The sequence below is a fragment of the Filicampus tigris genome, chromosome 1, assembly GCF_054856515.1.
Source record: "Filicampus tigris isolate MCC_2025a chromosome 1, RoL_Ftig_1.0, whole genome shotgun sequence".
NCBI lineage: Eukaryota > Metazoa > Chordata > Actinopteri > Syngnathiformes > Syngnathidae > Filicampus > Filicampus tigris.
In genome coordinates this window covers 18,248,622-18,265,746 of record NC_141217.1, presented here as the reverse complement: position 1 = coordinate 18,265,746, position 17,125 = coordinate 18,248,622, and the positions used below count along the sequence as shown (strand labels likewise).

Here is a 17,125-nt window from a genome sequence, read left to right as displayed (position 1 = left end):
CTAATGAAGTCGACAACCCAACCACTTTCTACTTGAAGTCACCACAAAAGTCGGGAAAAATGAGAATGAACCAAAGCAGCAGCATGAAGCATTAGCTTAGCTACATAATGAGATTCAGGCCGCATTGAAGTCGAAGTTGCCGCGGCACAGTCCAAAGCGACCCTCAGCCCGGTACCGTGGTAAAGTGACTTTCATAAGGGCCCATCGAGAATGCTCCGCCCCCCTCTGCGCTGACACCCCTGCATCAGGCCTATAGTATCAAGTGGAACTACGTAGCACCAAACTTCATAGTGGCACACAATAGGTTTTAAAGTTGTGCTAAACAAGTCTCATCCAAATCCGTCCAGTCATTCTTGAGAAAAGCACTCTAATGAAATCACATATTCTACTACAAAATTCCTGTTAACACGGTAACCAATGCTGTCAATTTCAAATGTTCGTGTTTTAAAAATTACAGTATGGTTTCATATATTATTTCTGGGCGGCACGGTGGTCGACTGGTTAGCACGTCCGCCTCACAGTTCAGAGGTTGTGGGTTCGATCCCGGCTCCGGCCTCCCTGTGTGGAGTTTGCATGTTCTCCCCGTGCCTGCGTGGGTTTTCTCCGGGCACTCCGGTTTCCTCCCACATTCCAAAAACATGCATGGTAAGTTGATTGGATACTCTAAATTGCCCCTAGGTGTGATTGTGAGTGCGGATGTTTGTCTCTGTGTGCCCTGCGATTGGCTGGCAACCAGATCAGGGTGTCCCCCGCCTACTGCACAAAGACAGCTGGGATAGGCTCCAGCACGCCCCGCGACCCTTGTGAGGAGAAGCGGTACAGATAATGGATGGATGGATGGATATTATTTCTGAATGTTAATAGCTTAGCTTCATTATTTTCATTGAAAAAAGAGAATCCCTTTTAAAAAATGATGACACTTTGACAAACATTTTTTAAATTACATTTTGAAAACATGTTTGCTAATTAGGGCCTTTAAATGAGCATCTTAATAAAAAACAAGTTCAAAATCGAATTCAGCATGGCCGGTTACATTATTGAGTGAATTTTGGCTCAGTGGAAGAGTGGCCGTCTCCTAATCTCCTAGCCTGATGCTGCGTCGTCAGAAATTGAATGTGGAGTCAGTGTGAAGAGCTGTGAGTGCCTTGTAGGTGGAAACGCGCTACACAAGTGAAAGACCATTACCATCAAAACGTTTTTATGTCACTACTACCCTCTGGCAACATATTTGCACTGCATCAACGACACTATCCAGTGTATCTATTTCTCAAGCCTTGATTTTTGGACATACTGTATAGTCTGTTTGCAGTGTCTGACTCACACCCACATAAACAAAACAACGTGGGCCTTGAGTAAAGTTTCGTTTCTCAGCGGTGATGTTGCATCATAATTACAGATCAATAAGGCACAGACTTGTGTTGATAGGGATGAAAATAACCAGTCATTGATTTTTGCCCTTGTGTTTGAGTGGTTCTGGCTTCAGTGACAAAATGAAGGAACATTACAAGCTGCAAACTGGAAGTGCCACAGAGGCAGAATGCCAGCAAGTCAGTACAAAGGACAAACATTCATTCGAATGTGACTCACAGCTGAGGTTAATAAGTCATCGACTGCATCACTCGAAGCCGCAGTAGCTTTAAAGTGGCAAGAATTCTGAGTGTTTGTGTGCATGTGTGTTGATGATATTGAGAGTCTGTCTCATTTCTAATCTTGTTTTCTACAGGAATTCAGGAGGCAGAGATACTTAATGATAGACAGATTTTATCTCCATTATCAGGATTGCTGTTTTGGGGGGAAAAAAGTCCAAATTGAAAGAAAAAAAACCTGACAGAGTATCTAGCATATAAGATGGCGAACACATACATTACATAGACAATAAGAGTCCATTTTAAAGGGGAGGGCAACGCAAAAATGTTCTATGCAGCCTAACTAGTCTAAACTTGATGTTCTGATTAATATTGTGTTTGTGGAAAAGGAATTAAGCAGCAAAATCTACCTGTTTTTAGCCATCTCGGGGAGTGGCCATTTTGTCACTTGCTGTCGACGGAAAATGACATCACAGTTGCTCAGGGCTCAGGTATCAACCAATCAGGGCTCAGCTTCAGAAAACAGGTGAGCCGTGATCGGTTGTTACCTGAGCCCCGAGCAACTGTGATGTCATTTTCAGTCGACAGCAAGTAACAAAATGGCCGCCCCCTGAGCTGGATAAAATGGGTACACTGCAAAAAACAAATCTAACCTAGACTTAGAATCTTATATCCAGCCAAAAAGTCGTTTTGATCTTGTTTTGAGAAGAATATACTATGCAAGAGCAGAATTTGTAAGATTTTTAATATTGCTTTAAGATTATTTGTTTACTTAGTTTGTAGATCTTAAAATTGGTTCATTTACATGCAAAATTAGCTAAATTAGTGTCAAAGTCTCATTTTGATGCTATAGTTTATTTTCAGAGAACTTTTAGCTGTAAAGACTTATTTGAGGAACCTCCTAGTAACTGGTGTACCAATATCAACACGCTTCATTCACACTTTTTGTTGTAATGTACTCCAGGGCTGCCCCGAGTGTGGAATTCTTCCTGTGTCTGCGTGGGTTTTCTCTGGGCACTCTGCTCCCCTCCCCCACACTTCCAAAAACATGCATGGTAGGTTAGTTTCAACTTGATTTTACTATATTAGAGTTGCACCACTTATTTTAAGGTATTTATGTCTTTTCAAAATCCAAGATAATTGTTCTTATTTCAAGAAATCTTACCAAGTGTAATTATCTTACTGCACTGGCAGATCATGTCACTTGTTTTTAGTCTGAATCCTCTCAAAACAAATATGTATTTGTTAAATTTATTTTAAAATTTTCATTTCATTTTTGCAGTGTAGATTTTGCTTCTTAACTCATATTCCACAAATGCAATTGTAATCACAATGCCCTGTTAAGTGGGGGCGCATACAACATATTATTGTAAAGAACGTTTTTGCGTTGACTTCCCATTTAAGACTGTTGCCAGCAAATTGGATTTGTGTTGAAGATGTGCATTTATATTTTCCTGAGTGGTGTGGATGTGCAGTGGGAAGACACAGAAGTCTGAAAATGAACAATTGTCACTTTGTTCATTTGTGTAAGAACACATTATTTGGGTTAAACGATTTACTTGTCCGCAAGTGGAAATTCTGGCCAGCCATGTCAAACCATTTCAAAGACAGCCAATCATTAGCCAGCTTTCAGTAAACCTTGGCGTCATGCTTCTCAACTGGTGCCCAGCTTTTCATTTTGCGTCAATTGCACGTTATGCATCATGATTTGCTAAATGCAGACCCTAAATGTCAAAGACAAACTGGATGTTGGAACCAGGAAAAAGGATTCACTGGAAAACATTTTGACCTCAACTGAGAATAGAGCAACGACTTGGGGACATTATTTACTACAACATCAGATTCCCAAGGAGTCGTTGTCATAATCATAACAGCAACATAATCAGAAAATAAACACAAACGTGTGTTATACTTGCTGCCAGGGAACTGACAACATGGCATTTTGCAGGCGTCACAGCAAGCAGATCTTTTTATTCTGGCTCTTACATGTCCGCCCTTTAAGCCATCTCGTGCTTGACTGCTGTGAGAGGTCATAAAAGGCAACAGACATGGATGTGTGTGTGTGTTCACTTTGGCGCTTGTAAACAAAACTGTTGAATTAGAGTGAGCCGCACGATTCAGCCATCTTCTAAAGAGCCCCCTGACACCGGCTTTGAGGCTGCCAGGGCATGCGGCCGACTCTGTCCCAGTCCAGCTCTGCTAAGCCCCGTGGCAGTCAAGAGGAAGTCTGATGGCATGAAACCCACAAGAGCTGTTTCTAACCAGATCAGCTTGAGGGAACTTTTAGATTCTATTGTGACATGGCACTCAAATGAAGAAATTTGATTTTTTTTTGAGGACTTGTAGATGACATTGGTATAATAAATTGATGTTTAGTTGTTGATCTCCAGGAATGCTTTTGATCCTGTGGGATGATTATTGTTATGTTGTTCAGTCACTGCACCTAGAAGCAATGGAAGCATTCCAGGCAATGGGATTTAATATTACTAACTAGGGATAGACTGATTATCAGCAGGGCCGATTATCGACGACGATATTCTGCATTTTGACTAAAAATATCGATATCGGCCTTTTTAAAAAATTTGATGGCTGATAATAAATCAATTTAAAACTGTGTTAACTTCAAGGAAATATTTATTTACATTTTCAGTTAACTTTTGAAGAGATTCTACTGACCCTGGGAACACTCTCCACCTTTTGTATTTGTTTGAAATCAAAACAAAGACAACTGAAATTTTAACATTTCTGTCATTTTGAAATTTTGGAGAACTTTATTTACTGTAGAAAGCTACAGGGAGTTATTGTTTCAATTTTCATTTAAATTTCAAAGACATGCTGATGACACTGCGAGCATTTTAGAATCTTGCAACAAAGATGTATATTGTCAAAAATGTCTAATAATTTTCTTTTGAAAAAAATCAACATTATACAAATCAGAAAAATTGTTCAATAAACATATGCTTAAAGATGTTTCAACAAAGTTAAGATTTTAATTATTTTTTTTCATCTTGATGTCAATATTCTCCTTTTTACATTACTGAAAATGAATGTCGGCTCCAAATATTGGTTATCGGCTCCTTGACTAATAATCGGTATCTATATCGGTCCTGAAAAAAACATATCGGTCTATCTATTACTAATGTCTGTAAATGGGATACAAAACAAAATCAATAGGAAATGTATGTTCTTTAATGGTAGAGCTTCTGTATGACTGTAGATCACAGACTGTCAGACATTTTAAAATTTAGAAAATAATGAAGTTTGTAAACAGTGGTCAGCAAGGCCTTCTCAGGTGCCAAAAAGTATCAGAAGCAATGACCTACATTTACAATCTAAATTCTAATATTTCTTCCATGAAAAAGAATGAATTTATTAAGAAAGTGTATTTCTTCATTTCGAAATATTTCTCTTGCCTGCACTGCTATGTGAAAGTGATTTTTTTTTTTTTTTTTTGTCCAATCAGATTTCAGCCTCTACGTGCTGCCATGTCAATCGTCATTTTTATAGTATTGCTGTGTTCTGTAATTGTGACATGATAGTGGTGGTATTAAGAGGTGGATTAAGTCGGCTAAGTCCCAACTGAAGGCCCGCCCATGTACTAAATTGAAGGCTGCCACTGAAATATGTATACTGTACATCAAATAGCATACAAAAGTGTGCAGGATTAGGCTACCCAAAGGCTTTCAAAGTTCTACTCTGGTTTAGAACACCCAATGCAAATTGTGCCCTGACTGGATTCACCGTGACTAGGCATCACTCAGATATTAAATCCTAAAATAAAAAATAAATAAATAAAGTGTTGTCATATCATTTCTTCTTGGACAAACATTTTTGGTATGGAGAAACAAACTTTCAAACTAGGATACAATAATTAGATGCTATGAATTAATTAGACATTAAGCAGCAGTTTTCGTAGTGGAGCAACCAAGATGTGAAGATACTTTCAATTCCAAAATGCTGTTCATTTGTTTTCAATTTCCTTCTGCAAAAATGCAAAACAACAAACAGGTTGTGCCTCTTTGCCACCCGTTTAACCACATTCCTCCTGAATTGCTTCCTTTTACAACCGCATTGTAATGATTTTTCCCCACTGTATTCATCATGATAAAGAGCAATTTAAATGCAATTTAAGCATTGTATTTGTTTGAAATTAAATAGCATAATTTTAATTATAGGATTTGTTTTAATACCGACTGTAGTCGAGCTAATGGCAACACTTTCAAAGCACAGTTTGTTTACTGTCTCTTCGGTTATGGATTCAATGAGGCTAAAGAACATAGCTTTGTTAAAAATAACACAAGTAAGTAATGTATTTTGTAAATGTTGAATCATGTCAAGCTACTGTTTCTCCCGAGGCATTGAGTAAACTGCTCGCTAAACACTTCAACAATGACTAATAGGCGCCGAGAGCAGCACCTGTTGGTGACAACACACTGGTGGAATTGTGCAACCCGTCTCATTGTGCTCAATGACTTCAAAATAACTGCATTCCACACATAACTCTCAATCCCTGATGAACGCTCAATCAGCCACGCGGGACGCACAGTGCGACAGTTCAGTCTGTAGAAGCCCTGCAAGTTAACGCAAGCAATGTTTTACACCGTGTCAACAAAGCACAGTACGAGGATCCTCCGCTGGTCGTTACACGGTGACGTCACGGTTGCACGAGTAGCACGTCCTTCCGCATACTTTAACAGTGACTAATAAACATGTGACCTCCCGTGTCAATTTACTCAAAAGTTCTCTGGAGCTGGATGCCGCCAAAGCCTGGGGACAATGTTACTGTGTGTAGGTCTACTTTGGAAATGAATTAGGCGCGAGCCTCACTCTCACAAAAGTGCAGCAATTGGTTGGTTGACACCAAATGACACAAAGTGCTCGAGAGCTGAAAGACAATTTATTTGCAGTTCCCTAGGAGCTCATTTTCAGCCTTCACAAATGCAACATATAAACTAAGTGCGAGTCAAATACACAAGCGCTTGAACACAAGAAAAGCATTGGACGCCCTTGCAGACAGGGAATAAGATTGGACATGATCAAGAACCTCACTCAGAAGCAAAACAAGCCAAAGTGGCCGTACACGCTTGAATTCTAAAGAGGGCACTCAGGAACCTCATTTCCAGCAAGCGTGACATCTCACCAGTGATGGCAGTATACACTTTGCGTTCATAGAATGCAAAGCTGTGGTCCCCTCCTCCCAACAGGACAATTCTAACTTGAATTGGCCAAGTCATCAAAAACACAGTTTTGTTTTTCAGTCTCTAAAGACAATGCAATCTTTTCCTTCTTTCCATGACGCATCGCATCATTAATGTCATTATTTGTATGGCCCTTTCACTGGATGCCAGCAACTTTTTCCAGTGGGTCGAAATCATTTAGCAAGTTTTACGGCAAAATCATCCAAACGAGCAAACGACTCACTAAAGGTTTCTCCATTAAATTCATAATGGCTCTCTGGTACATTTTTGACAAGATATAAACCATTAAAAAAAAAAAAAAAAAGATTTTTCATGAGACTCCCGTAGTCTCTGGAAATAATGTAGTCTGACTACGCGTGGCAATTTAGAACAGGTGGGATTTGTCAACGCATATTACTTGCTGGCGTGCGTACAACAGGTGTCCGTACGTTTGATAAATATGATCTCTCTTTTGTGCTTACCACATTCTAAATTTCAGTTGTACGGACAAATTTAGGACCTGTTCCACGCACTCTTTGATAAATGAGGCCCCTAGAGCCTACACCACCTTTGAGCAAAACGCGGCTTACATTCGGGATTGGTCGCCAATCAATCACAGGCCACATACAGAAACACAAATGACAAAATGAACATTTACACCATTACTGAGTGGGAAGTGAACCCACGCTGCCTGCACCATCAGTCAATAAAGGCGAGAGCTTTTTTTTTTTTTTTTTCCGCATTTTAACACAGTTCCCAGGTGTCTTAGAATCTGTGTGATATGGTTTCATTCAAATATTACCCAAAGGGCCAAGAATTATACCACATTTTGCACCCTCTTTTCAGAGCCTGGCTGAATTCAGCCTGCTTTGACGGTCCGGTTCATACAAATGCTGTTTAACTTGTCCACTCTACTGCTGGGTGTTACGACTGAGGTTGTAATTTTATTTCTGCCTGACTGGTGGCTTGACATCGGCTATCCTGACTGGTGATTGGTGAACTGCCTTTTTTTTTTTTGTTATGCAAATACAGTACATCATTTTCAATTGCAAGCTTGAGTGTTTTTCAGTGGCTACTTGGGAATTGAGGGAGTTGGGGACCCCAAATTCATGTTGTGTCCTAAACACCTCTACGGGGCATAACATGGGTGCACCAATGTCTTCTGTAACCATGACAACAAAGGGGTGGCCTACTTTTTGTTGAGTGTTGCTGATCTGTGTATGTGGCGCAAGCATCGGACTCACCTCCAAACACAAATACTGTTTTCCTACCATAATATGTCCCTTTTAAAACTACAATGACTGCAACAAACACTGCTGATTTATTTCTCTTTGTTATCTTTGACCTAAAGATGGTTCCAGGGGCCATTCAGTTCAGACGACGGTATGCCGCAACAATAAATATTGGCACAATCCTTTTAGGCAACCACAGCGGAGCATCAGTCCTATTATCATGATTAATGGCAGCATAATCCCCCCCAGTTCTGAGATTAGTAATGCTCTCCGTCATCTAGTACGTGCTTCTCATAACTCCGCAACGCTCTCTGCATCATTTCACTCAATATATATCTCACACAGCAATCATACTGCAGGAGCAATGCTGTTTTGGTTATTGTCTCTGCTGGAGACCCCATGGCCCGAAACCAACACAACAGATGGGCCCACGTCAGAGTGCCGCATCGGGAGGAAACTCAGTTCAATCAGCTGTCAAGATTACCTGCTCGCCGCAGGCCTCTGTCCACATCTGCACCCGTGTATTGAATCTAGCTCTTCATTTCCGTTACTTCTCCATTTCCCGCTTTTAAGTCCGCTGTAGGTTGCACAAAAGGAACAAGCTCTCATGCTGTCGCCTAGCTTCCGCTCATTATAAGATGACAAGACGACGGGGGGGAAAAAGCCAGAAAAAAATAACAATCCTTCTTATGCCAAACTTGTTACGTTATGTCCTCACAACTGTCTCTGATCAACCGTCTCAATACAATCAAAAGACTGCAGACTTCTCAGTAAATATTCTAAAACGGATTCATTTCATGTTTGCGCAACCTCAATTATCTTGCGTTGGATACCATAAATTCCAAAACAACTTTCGCTCGACCGCAGCAATGACATGAAGCATTTAAGTCTTTGTCATGATTTTGACAAGGATTGTGCCGTATAGTATAGCACATTGCTTTACTAGCAGCATTGTGGGAACTAACATTTTAATACAAAACAAATACACTAACTTAAATAGTGAGTTTGAAAAGCCTCACAGTCTGGGGGCAGGGTTTGAATCGCCATTGGAACTCTTAGTGTAGCTAGCATGTTCTCTCGTGCCTGAAGGGGTTTTAAGTGGGCACCTAGGTCTCCTCTCACATCCCCAAAACATGCTTCTTAGGTTAAGTATTGACACGAAACTGTTCTATGTGTGAAAAGAAAACCAAAAATATCTGGTTTCCGTAAATAATTACAATAACAAAGCAATTCACAGATTAATGGTACGGCATTCAAGACAAATTAGTGGAAATTTGGTTTCATTTTTCTTTAGAAACTCATGCTTAACTATGCAGTATACGAATGACAGTTACAGTAAGAAGAGAAGAACATTTCCAAAGTTCAAAGTAAATTGGAAAATGTTATTATGAGGCACCATCCACTGATTACTACATGAGTTTTTCTTTATATCCTTCTCACATGTTCGAAACAAGCACGTCCGCCTCACAGTTCAGAGGTCGTGGGTTCAATCCCGGCCCCGGCCTCCCTGTGTGGAGTTTGCATGTTCTCCCCGTGCCTGCGTGGGTTTTCTCCGGGCACTGCGGTTTCCTCCCACAGTCCAAAAACATGCATGGTAAGTTGATTGGACTGTCTAAATTGCCCCTAGGTGTGATTGTGAGTGCGGATGTTTGTTTGTCTCTGTGTGCCCTGCGATTGGCTGGCAACCAATTCGGGGTGTCCCCCGCCTAATGCCCGAAGACTGCTGGGATAGGCTCCAGCACGCCCCGCGACCCTTGTGAGGATAAGCGGTATGGATAATGGATGGATGGATGTTCGAAACAAAGAATTCGATTCAGTTCAAGACTGCAACTGTAAGGTCTAAAACCTTAGCAGAAACCAGCAAAAACACAACACACACTTTTCCCGTGCATGAGCAAAACACGTGTAATGCATCCGAGCTCCCAACTTTACAATGTTTCCTTCTACTACACCAGGGTGCTATCATTTGATCCTCCCGTCAGCCACCTCTACTCAGCACTGGGCAGCCATAAATGATAGATGAGGCTTGAATTAATCATGAGAAAGGAGACTGAGATATAAACACACGGTAGGGCCCCACGGGGGAACAGAGAAGCCCATATGAACATGTCAAAGTGGAGTTATAGTCCTGATTAACCATCCACTGTGAACACATCGTAAGAATACAAAATGACTCAAGTTTTCTCCCTCATTAAATATTGCACAGTCTATGACTGTTTATTTAAGCCGCTTGACACAAGATGCTTCCGACTTCAGCGTGTTTGAGTGCTTTAAAGGGGTAGTCAACCCAAACATTTTTTTTTCAAGAATATGTTCTATGCATGGCTCAGCTTCAGAAAACAGGTGAGCTGTGATTGTTCGTCAAACTCTGCACAAATGAAGTCACTCCCCCACTCCAACACCCTTTACAACAATCAAAAAGACTGAAGTATATGGTCAGAATCCAAAATGTGCTCAATTGCAGGCTGTGTTGAAATAACATCTCATGTCAATGTCAAACATCTTCAGGCAACTTGTATTGTGGCAGGCTTTGCAACAATAAACTAAACACATAAAGATAACAGTTGCAATGCGAAGAAACCTTTCCATCCTCCCAGATGAGCCTTTGAACGACCACTATCAACAGGTACGCACGGACGTAAATACGCCTAACCACGTGACCGTGGTTACGCCTTGAGGCACGATGGAATGTCGGCCTAACGGGTTGGTTTGGATTTAGATTTGCCACGCATGGTGCTACTACTCGCTTGCACAATACTGAGCAGACAAATCAGCCATTTGCACATTCCTGCAGCGTGCCAACAGAGACACACAGCACATGTGGCCATTTTGCATTAAGGGAAATTCTGGCAGCAAAAAAAAATGCTTTTTTCAGACAGTATTCATCGAACAATATCAATCCGTATAAAGGCCTAGATAGACCAAAAAGACGCTGGCCAACACCTCACCTTTGGAATAGCCTGCCAGAGGACGTCAGGTCTGCAGAGACTGTTGATATTTTTAAGAGGAAGCTCAAGACACACCTTTTTAGTTTGGCTTTCAACAACTTTTAAATAATTTATCTTTTCTTTTGATTGAAGATAATTCTATGTTTTGCTTTGAATGTTTTAAAGCACTTTGAGTTGCATTTTTATGTATGAAAAGTGCTATATAAATAAAATGTGATTGAATGTGATTGAACAGTGACAGACGCTTGGCCGCTGTGGCGTCCGGCCGGCTGTCGGCACGTCACGCTGGAGGAATACACAGATAGCGACGCTGACCATTAAAGTACTTTCTGCGCATGCGTGGGATGTAATACCCTTTCATACCATCGGCGGCGGTAGTCATGATTTCTCATGGTTAGAAAACTCCAACCGGAAAGCTCTTGGCCGGGGGCTGGTTTTCAACAAGGGGTGGAGGTGCAGCGAACGAAGGTTTGGCCAGCGCTTCAATGCTTTGAGGCCATCTTCACGCACAGGATGCGTGTCACTTAAAGGCGTTTCACACAAGTCGGTAGACAGGCGGCTATGCGCGTATGTATACTTGCCTTTAAGACAGAGTTGGTGAGCGTGTGCTTTTTTAAAAAAAAAATTTTTTTTTTTTTTTTTTTATAAATACTGGTGTTAAAAAAAAAGAACAATGGTATTAAGCCGTTTTTGACGCCGAAAAATCGGGGTATGGTACTGATATCGGTATCCTGTGCAACACTAGTGGTTTGTACTGACTTCATTGCTATTTGCCGATAATATTTACTGATAATTCCATTCACTGGAAAGGAGAAGGCATTTGGTGTCTTAGAGTTTCATAAGATTAAGTCATGCACAGGAGTTCAACGCATATTTTGGATAGTATTTTCGTCCCATATGAAGAAGTTGGAAACACATTCCAGCTGAGTCCCCAAAAGTCAATCAGAAGAGCCAGTCAAGAACTTAAGATCATCATCAACCATTTGTATGCCGCGTAACCAAGGGCTCAGATGGAACATTTGTATATTAAAAAAATTAATATTATAATTAACAATATTTTTTGTTGCATTTTTTTTGGCTACAAAAACATCAATAGCTTCAGTTCAGTTTTCTTTCTTCAACAGTCATTGAGAGGGGACGTGCGGTCAGGGTGGGCAAGTGAGGCAGTGCCGCCCCCTGCTGGCCGTTCTCTGCATATGAAGAGTAATTATCAATTATTTCAACATAACTAAAATAGTTGACTGTGTATTTCCTGTTCAAATACATGAACAGGAAGTGAAGTGAAGCATTGTATGTTCCATGCCTCCAATATCCACACAGACATTAATGGCCGACTCGGGCAGTTGGTACTAGCACGCACAGAAGAGACGTTGCCGTTTGTCTTTCTATCGCCAGTAAACGTCTTTTATCACACATGTACTGCATGCTGACGTTCAACAGTCCGTCTCTAATATACAGTATTTAATGATGTGTGTGACATATTCAGCCACTCAAACGGCCAGAAAAGTGACTCAAAGTGCACACTGGAGCACAGAAAGTACTGTGTCGCTGCCAGCATGTGGCAGTGCTGTGCTTCATTGTTCAAATGCGTAGAAGTACATAGCTATACATAACCACCAGAGCAAGCCTCGGCTGGTTGAGGACATGGATACTTAGCCGCCATCTTGTACGAGGAGTCAATGATTGTTTGTCTCCAATAAATTAATCAGAACTCGTCCGATTTTTTTTACCGATTTTGATACGGATTGGTTTGTTACAAACATCAGACTTGCAGTTATGACAACTTGGTAATTTGATAAATGGGGCTTTCACAACATTAAATATAAAGGGACAACCCAATGGGTTTTTTTATTATTCTGCAAAAACAACAACAACAATGAACTTGAATTTTATATATTCTTTTGTTTTGCTATCACATTGTTGAACAGTGTGGAATTAATTGAAGCATAATCAAAAGATTTGAAAACAAATATACCCAATCTCCATTTGGACCTTATTTGAAACATGTGTTTCAATAAAGATCAAAACTGAATGCTATCTTCTATTTTGCGGTCACATTATATTCGACAGTGGTAGTGCCTCACCAGTCATGATCCTCACCACACCGTCACTGTCATAGTTATAAGGCAACGTAAAGTGACACTGACATATACTTATGAAACCTTGCATTTTTGGGGAATTCATGTAATTTAAAAATTAATTTCAATGGATCTGAGCGACGAGTGTTGCACGGAACTAAATCAAACTGTAAGTCAAGTTACAAACTATACCGCGTAATTGTGTCCCCACACAGAACTCGCAATAGGTCTCAATAGCAATGCATTATGCATGGATGCAAAGAATATTACAAAATGAGTTCAGACTAAGGGCGGCAAGCGGATGTTGCAGTAGCAGCCAGATGTGGCCTCGCTCACACGCACGCGGACACGCACGCTCGTGTTTGGCGGGAGCGTACTGCAGCAAAAAAAAAAAAAAACAGACTGAAAACATGCAAGTGACCTTTAGCTTCCAAAGTCACAGAGACACATATCCGAGTCGGGTCACACACACCTGGTTTGACTGTCTTCAGGCGGATGGGCTCTCGGAAGTGACGGATGACGGCCAACGTGTCCCGGTGGGTGAGCCCGCTCACCGGAGTGCCGTTGACCTCCAGCAGCACGTCCCCGCTGCAGGGGAATCTTCCGGCGTGACAGACCATCGCCTCGGCTGCAATGTGGCCGAGATAGGGGAACTCCCCCTGCTCGGCGCCGCCTCGTACCTCCACCACCGTGACCAAGTCGCCGGATCCCCCCCACGACACCGCACACTCCTGGACTTTAGCCGACCAATGTTTCTTCTTTTTGAGCGTCTTGGACATTGTTGGATGCTCTTTTTTGCAGTCCGAACACGATCGTCCTTGATGGCGAGAGCGGCTGGTGGCTCTAAGACGCAGTGACGCACCGGGGAATCATTGCAGATTGTACAAGTCAAGTGTCATATTCCACTTCGATGATAAGCGGTCTGTTACACATGGAAGGTGGTCGGTTGTCCCCCTGGATCACTCGCGCATCACCTCTTTGCACACTGGCATGCCAGGCCAGCCGACTGCGTCAATGTCGCATAGAGACAAAGTATCGGTTCTGGTGCTGGGGTGTCTCGACCCCACACCCCTCCACAACCGGGCCTTCCTTTTTTTGCGGTTAAACTCCAATCTAACAATAAAGGAGGGACTTCACGAGTGCCTGGTAGTCTTCCTCGTTTCAAACGCGATGTTTGTATCCTCAAAGAATTCAGAAATTAGCAGGCAAGTTGATGAAATTGCAGTCAAAACACGTTCGGCGCACGACACCCCGTATCAGCTGTTTGTTTCCCAGCTTGATCCAAACAGACTGGATAGGCAACTTTACGCCGCGCACCTGTCCTTGTCTGGTGCCCTCCTCCTCCGCGGTGACATCAGCATTACAGTCCTTGGAAACGAAAAAACAGACCTGTCTCTCCACTCAAACGAGGGAGAATTCCGCTTTTTTTCCTCGCCCAGACACCCCTCTATGTGTTTATTTTTAGCGCTGAGCGATTGCACGATTTCTCCGCACGCACAGAATGTTTTGTGCTAAACAAAACAATCACGGGAAAATGCACGGCCCATGATCCGATTATACTTCACTCCATAACTTTTTCCCCCCACCAAGCTTGTTCCGCGTTGCTTTGTGATTAGAGGCTCCTCTGTCCAATCAGTAGTCAGGGGTGGGAATCGAACGCAACTGGTTCAACCAATGACGAGAGGAAGAAGGCGGGACTTTTTTGACTGACATCTATGTTAAGACAGTGTGTCAACTGTCAAGGGAGGCAATGTTGCCTCGGACAAATGTGTTTTTGCGTTTAAATAGTCGGTCAGATAAAGTTCACACATAATCGTTGAGAAATGTGGCAACAGTGGTGATCCAACAACATAGATTCTTGCATTACGTTGTTGAAATTTTACGACATCAGTATGGATTTAGTGTTTTTGAGTTTTTCCTTTCCTATGCGAGCCTGTCCTCTGGTGGTTACAAGGTAGAACGACAATCCATGTACTACATATAAATAGGGTTTTAAACCAGGGTTAAGGTTTTAAAGTAGTATTCAAATTAAGGTTAAGGTTTTAAATTAGGATTTCAAACTACGGTTAGGGTTTCGATGAAGGGTTTTAAATAGGGTTAGGGTTTCAAATTAGGGTTTTAAACTACAGTTAGGGTTTCAAAGTAGGCTTTCAATTTAGGGTTAGGGTTTCAGATAAGGTTTCGAACTAGGCTTAGGGTTTCAAACTAGGGTTTTAAACAGAAGTTAAAGTTTCAATGTAGGGTTTCAAACTAAGGGTTAGGGTTTCAAACTAGGGTTAGGGTTTCAAAGTAGTGTTTTAATCAAGGGTTAAGGTTTCAAAGTAGGGTTTCAAACAAGGGTTAGGGTTAAAATAGGGTTTCAAACTAGGGTTAGCATCTCAAAGTAGGCTTTTAAAATAGGGTTAGAGTTTCTAAATAAGGTTAAAGGGACAGTGTGTAGAATGTTTTGATTTTTCAATGTTCATTCATATTAAAAAACAACTATTAATTTCAATAATATGCAAATGAAACCTACTTTTTTTTAATATAATCGTAGGTCAAGCAATCTCTAATAACATTACATAGGGCGTGCCTCCCGTACAGGAAGCTGCCATGTTTCGCCGCCATCTTTCTGCTGCGGATCCCTGAAGGAGACAAACTTAGCCAACACAGTTACCCAACATGAGGACTACAGCATGTGTAACAAAGGATATGCACTTACTTCGTCACTTGAGGGAATACTAGAAGTTCTTTTTGATGACATTTTGCTTGCACCTTTGCTGAGGAAATTGGTGGTAGGCTTGCGACGTGTGGTCTCTCTGAGGCACCGCTGTGTGTGTGCTTCAAAATGCATGCGCTTCAAACTTAGGTTGTTGCATTCTATTAGTACACCACTATATGGCACTAAATTCTACACAATCGCCCTTTAAGGTTTCAAAGTAGGGTTTCAAATTATGGTTAGGGTTTCAAAATAGGGTTTTAAAATAGGGTTAGATGTGGTAATTTAATTAATTAATAATTCAAATAAATCTTATTCTTGCAAAGCTACTGTTCGCAACGGCTACTCACAGGTGCTCATTTCCTCTTTAAATCCATAACCCCATTCCATCTCTGTCGCTATATGTTGACTGCGATTAATTGCCAACCAACCATGGTGTCATCTGCCTTTTGCTTGAGGGATAATCAATATAGAAAATAGGTGCATGGATGAATATTGTCTTGAGTGCATTTGGTGACAATAGACACCGCAATATGTGGGGCCCATGGTAGTTGTTGTTGGACAATGTTGGGTACATAAATTGATGACATCCATGCTCCTCATCCCTTCAACATTATAGCAGCTTCGTTCATTTTGTCTATCTAAGTCTCATCAGTTACTCTCAGATCATCAAGATAAAGTTTCAGCTGAGACTTTGTCATCACTCAACAGCCCAGTATGACCTCAAGAACTTCTTTTGAACAAGCTCAGTAATGTACTGTTCATCTGACCCGCCATCCCTTGAAGCAATAAGCAGCCTCTCCTTTAATTCAATGGCTCTAAAGAGAAAGTTCTGAGAGGACTCACGGTTGTCTTGGGTGATGCTCATCAGTCTGTGGTACAGGTCAGTGGAACTGTCTTCCTTGAAATGGCCCTTCAAAATGGTTTTCAGTTGAGGAAGAGTGAGGCCACTTTTTATTTCCAGCATGTCTCGAAGGCTGAAACCTGGATTTATTGTCTTTACCACCGCTTCAATTATTTCACCTTAGCTGTGCCCTTTGCTGATGCCTCTGTCAATCTGATGCATCAAGTTTGTGTAGGAGAGTCTGTCTTTTTGTCCCTTTTCTACAGTCTGTCCACATATCTTGAATTTGCGTCTGATTGTCACTTCTGGGAGTCTAGTCACAGCTGGAGGCATCATATTTTGGTGCGGTGGTATTGAAGACTTGACCATTTCACTGAGCCTCCTCACTTCATCTTGCAATGCTTGATTGTTCAGCTGTAGCTGTGAGTATTTATCCTACACGCTGATTTCCTCACCTGCTGCATAGCTGTGACGTGCAGTGTTCATTGCATTTTCCTCCTCATCAATACTTCCTCTATTTAGTGTTTGCTCGGTTAATCTCAATATTTTCTTCAAGTAACAT

General features: G+C 41.5%; 1 protein-coding gene across 3 annotated transcripts in view; it reads right to left on the bottom strand.

Moving 5' to 3' along the window:
* Window positions 1–14,598, bottom strand: part of magi3a (membrane associated guanylate kinase, WW and PDZ domain containing 3a) — a 90,815-nt gene extending 76,217 nt beyond the window's left edge. For all 3 annotated transcript variants that reach the window (XM_086023790.1, XM_086023800.1, XM_086023809.1), the window contains exon 1: window positions 13,494–14,598. In XM_086023790.1, coding sequence (XP_085879916.1) covers window positions 13,494–13,800 — 307 coding nt within the window. In that variant the 5' untranslated portion in view covers window positions 13,801–14,598. The remainder of the gene's footprint in view (window positions 1–13,493) is intronic.
* Between the last annotated feature and the right edge of the window lie 2,527 nt (window positions 14,599–17,125).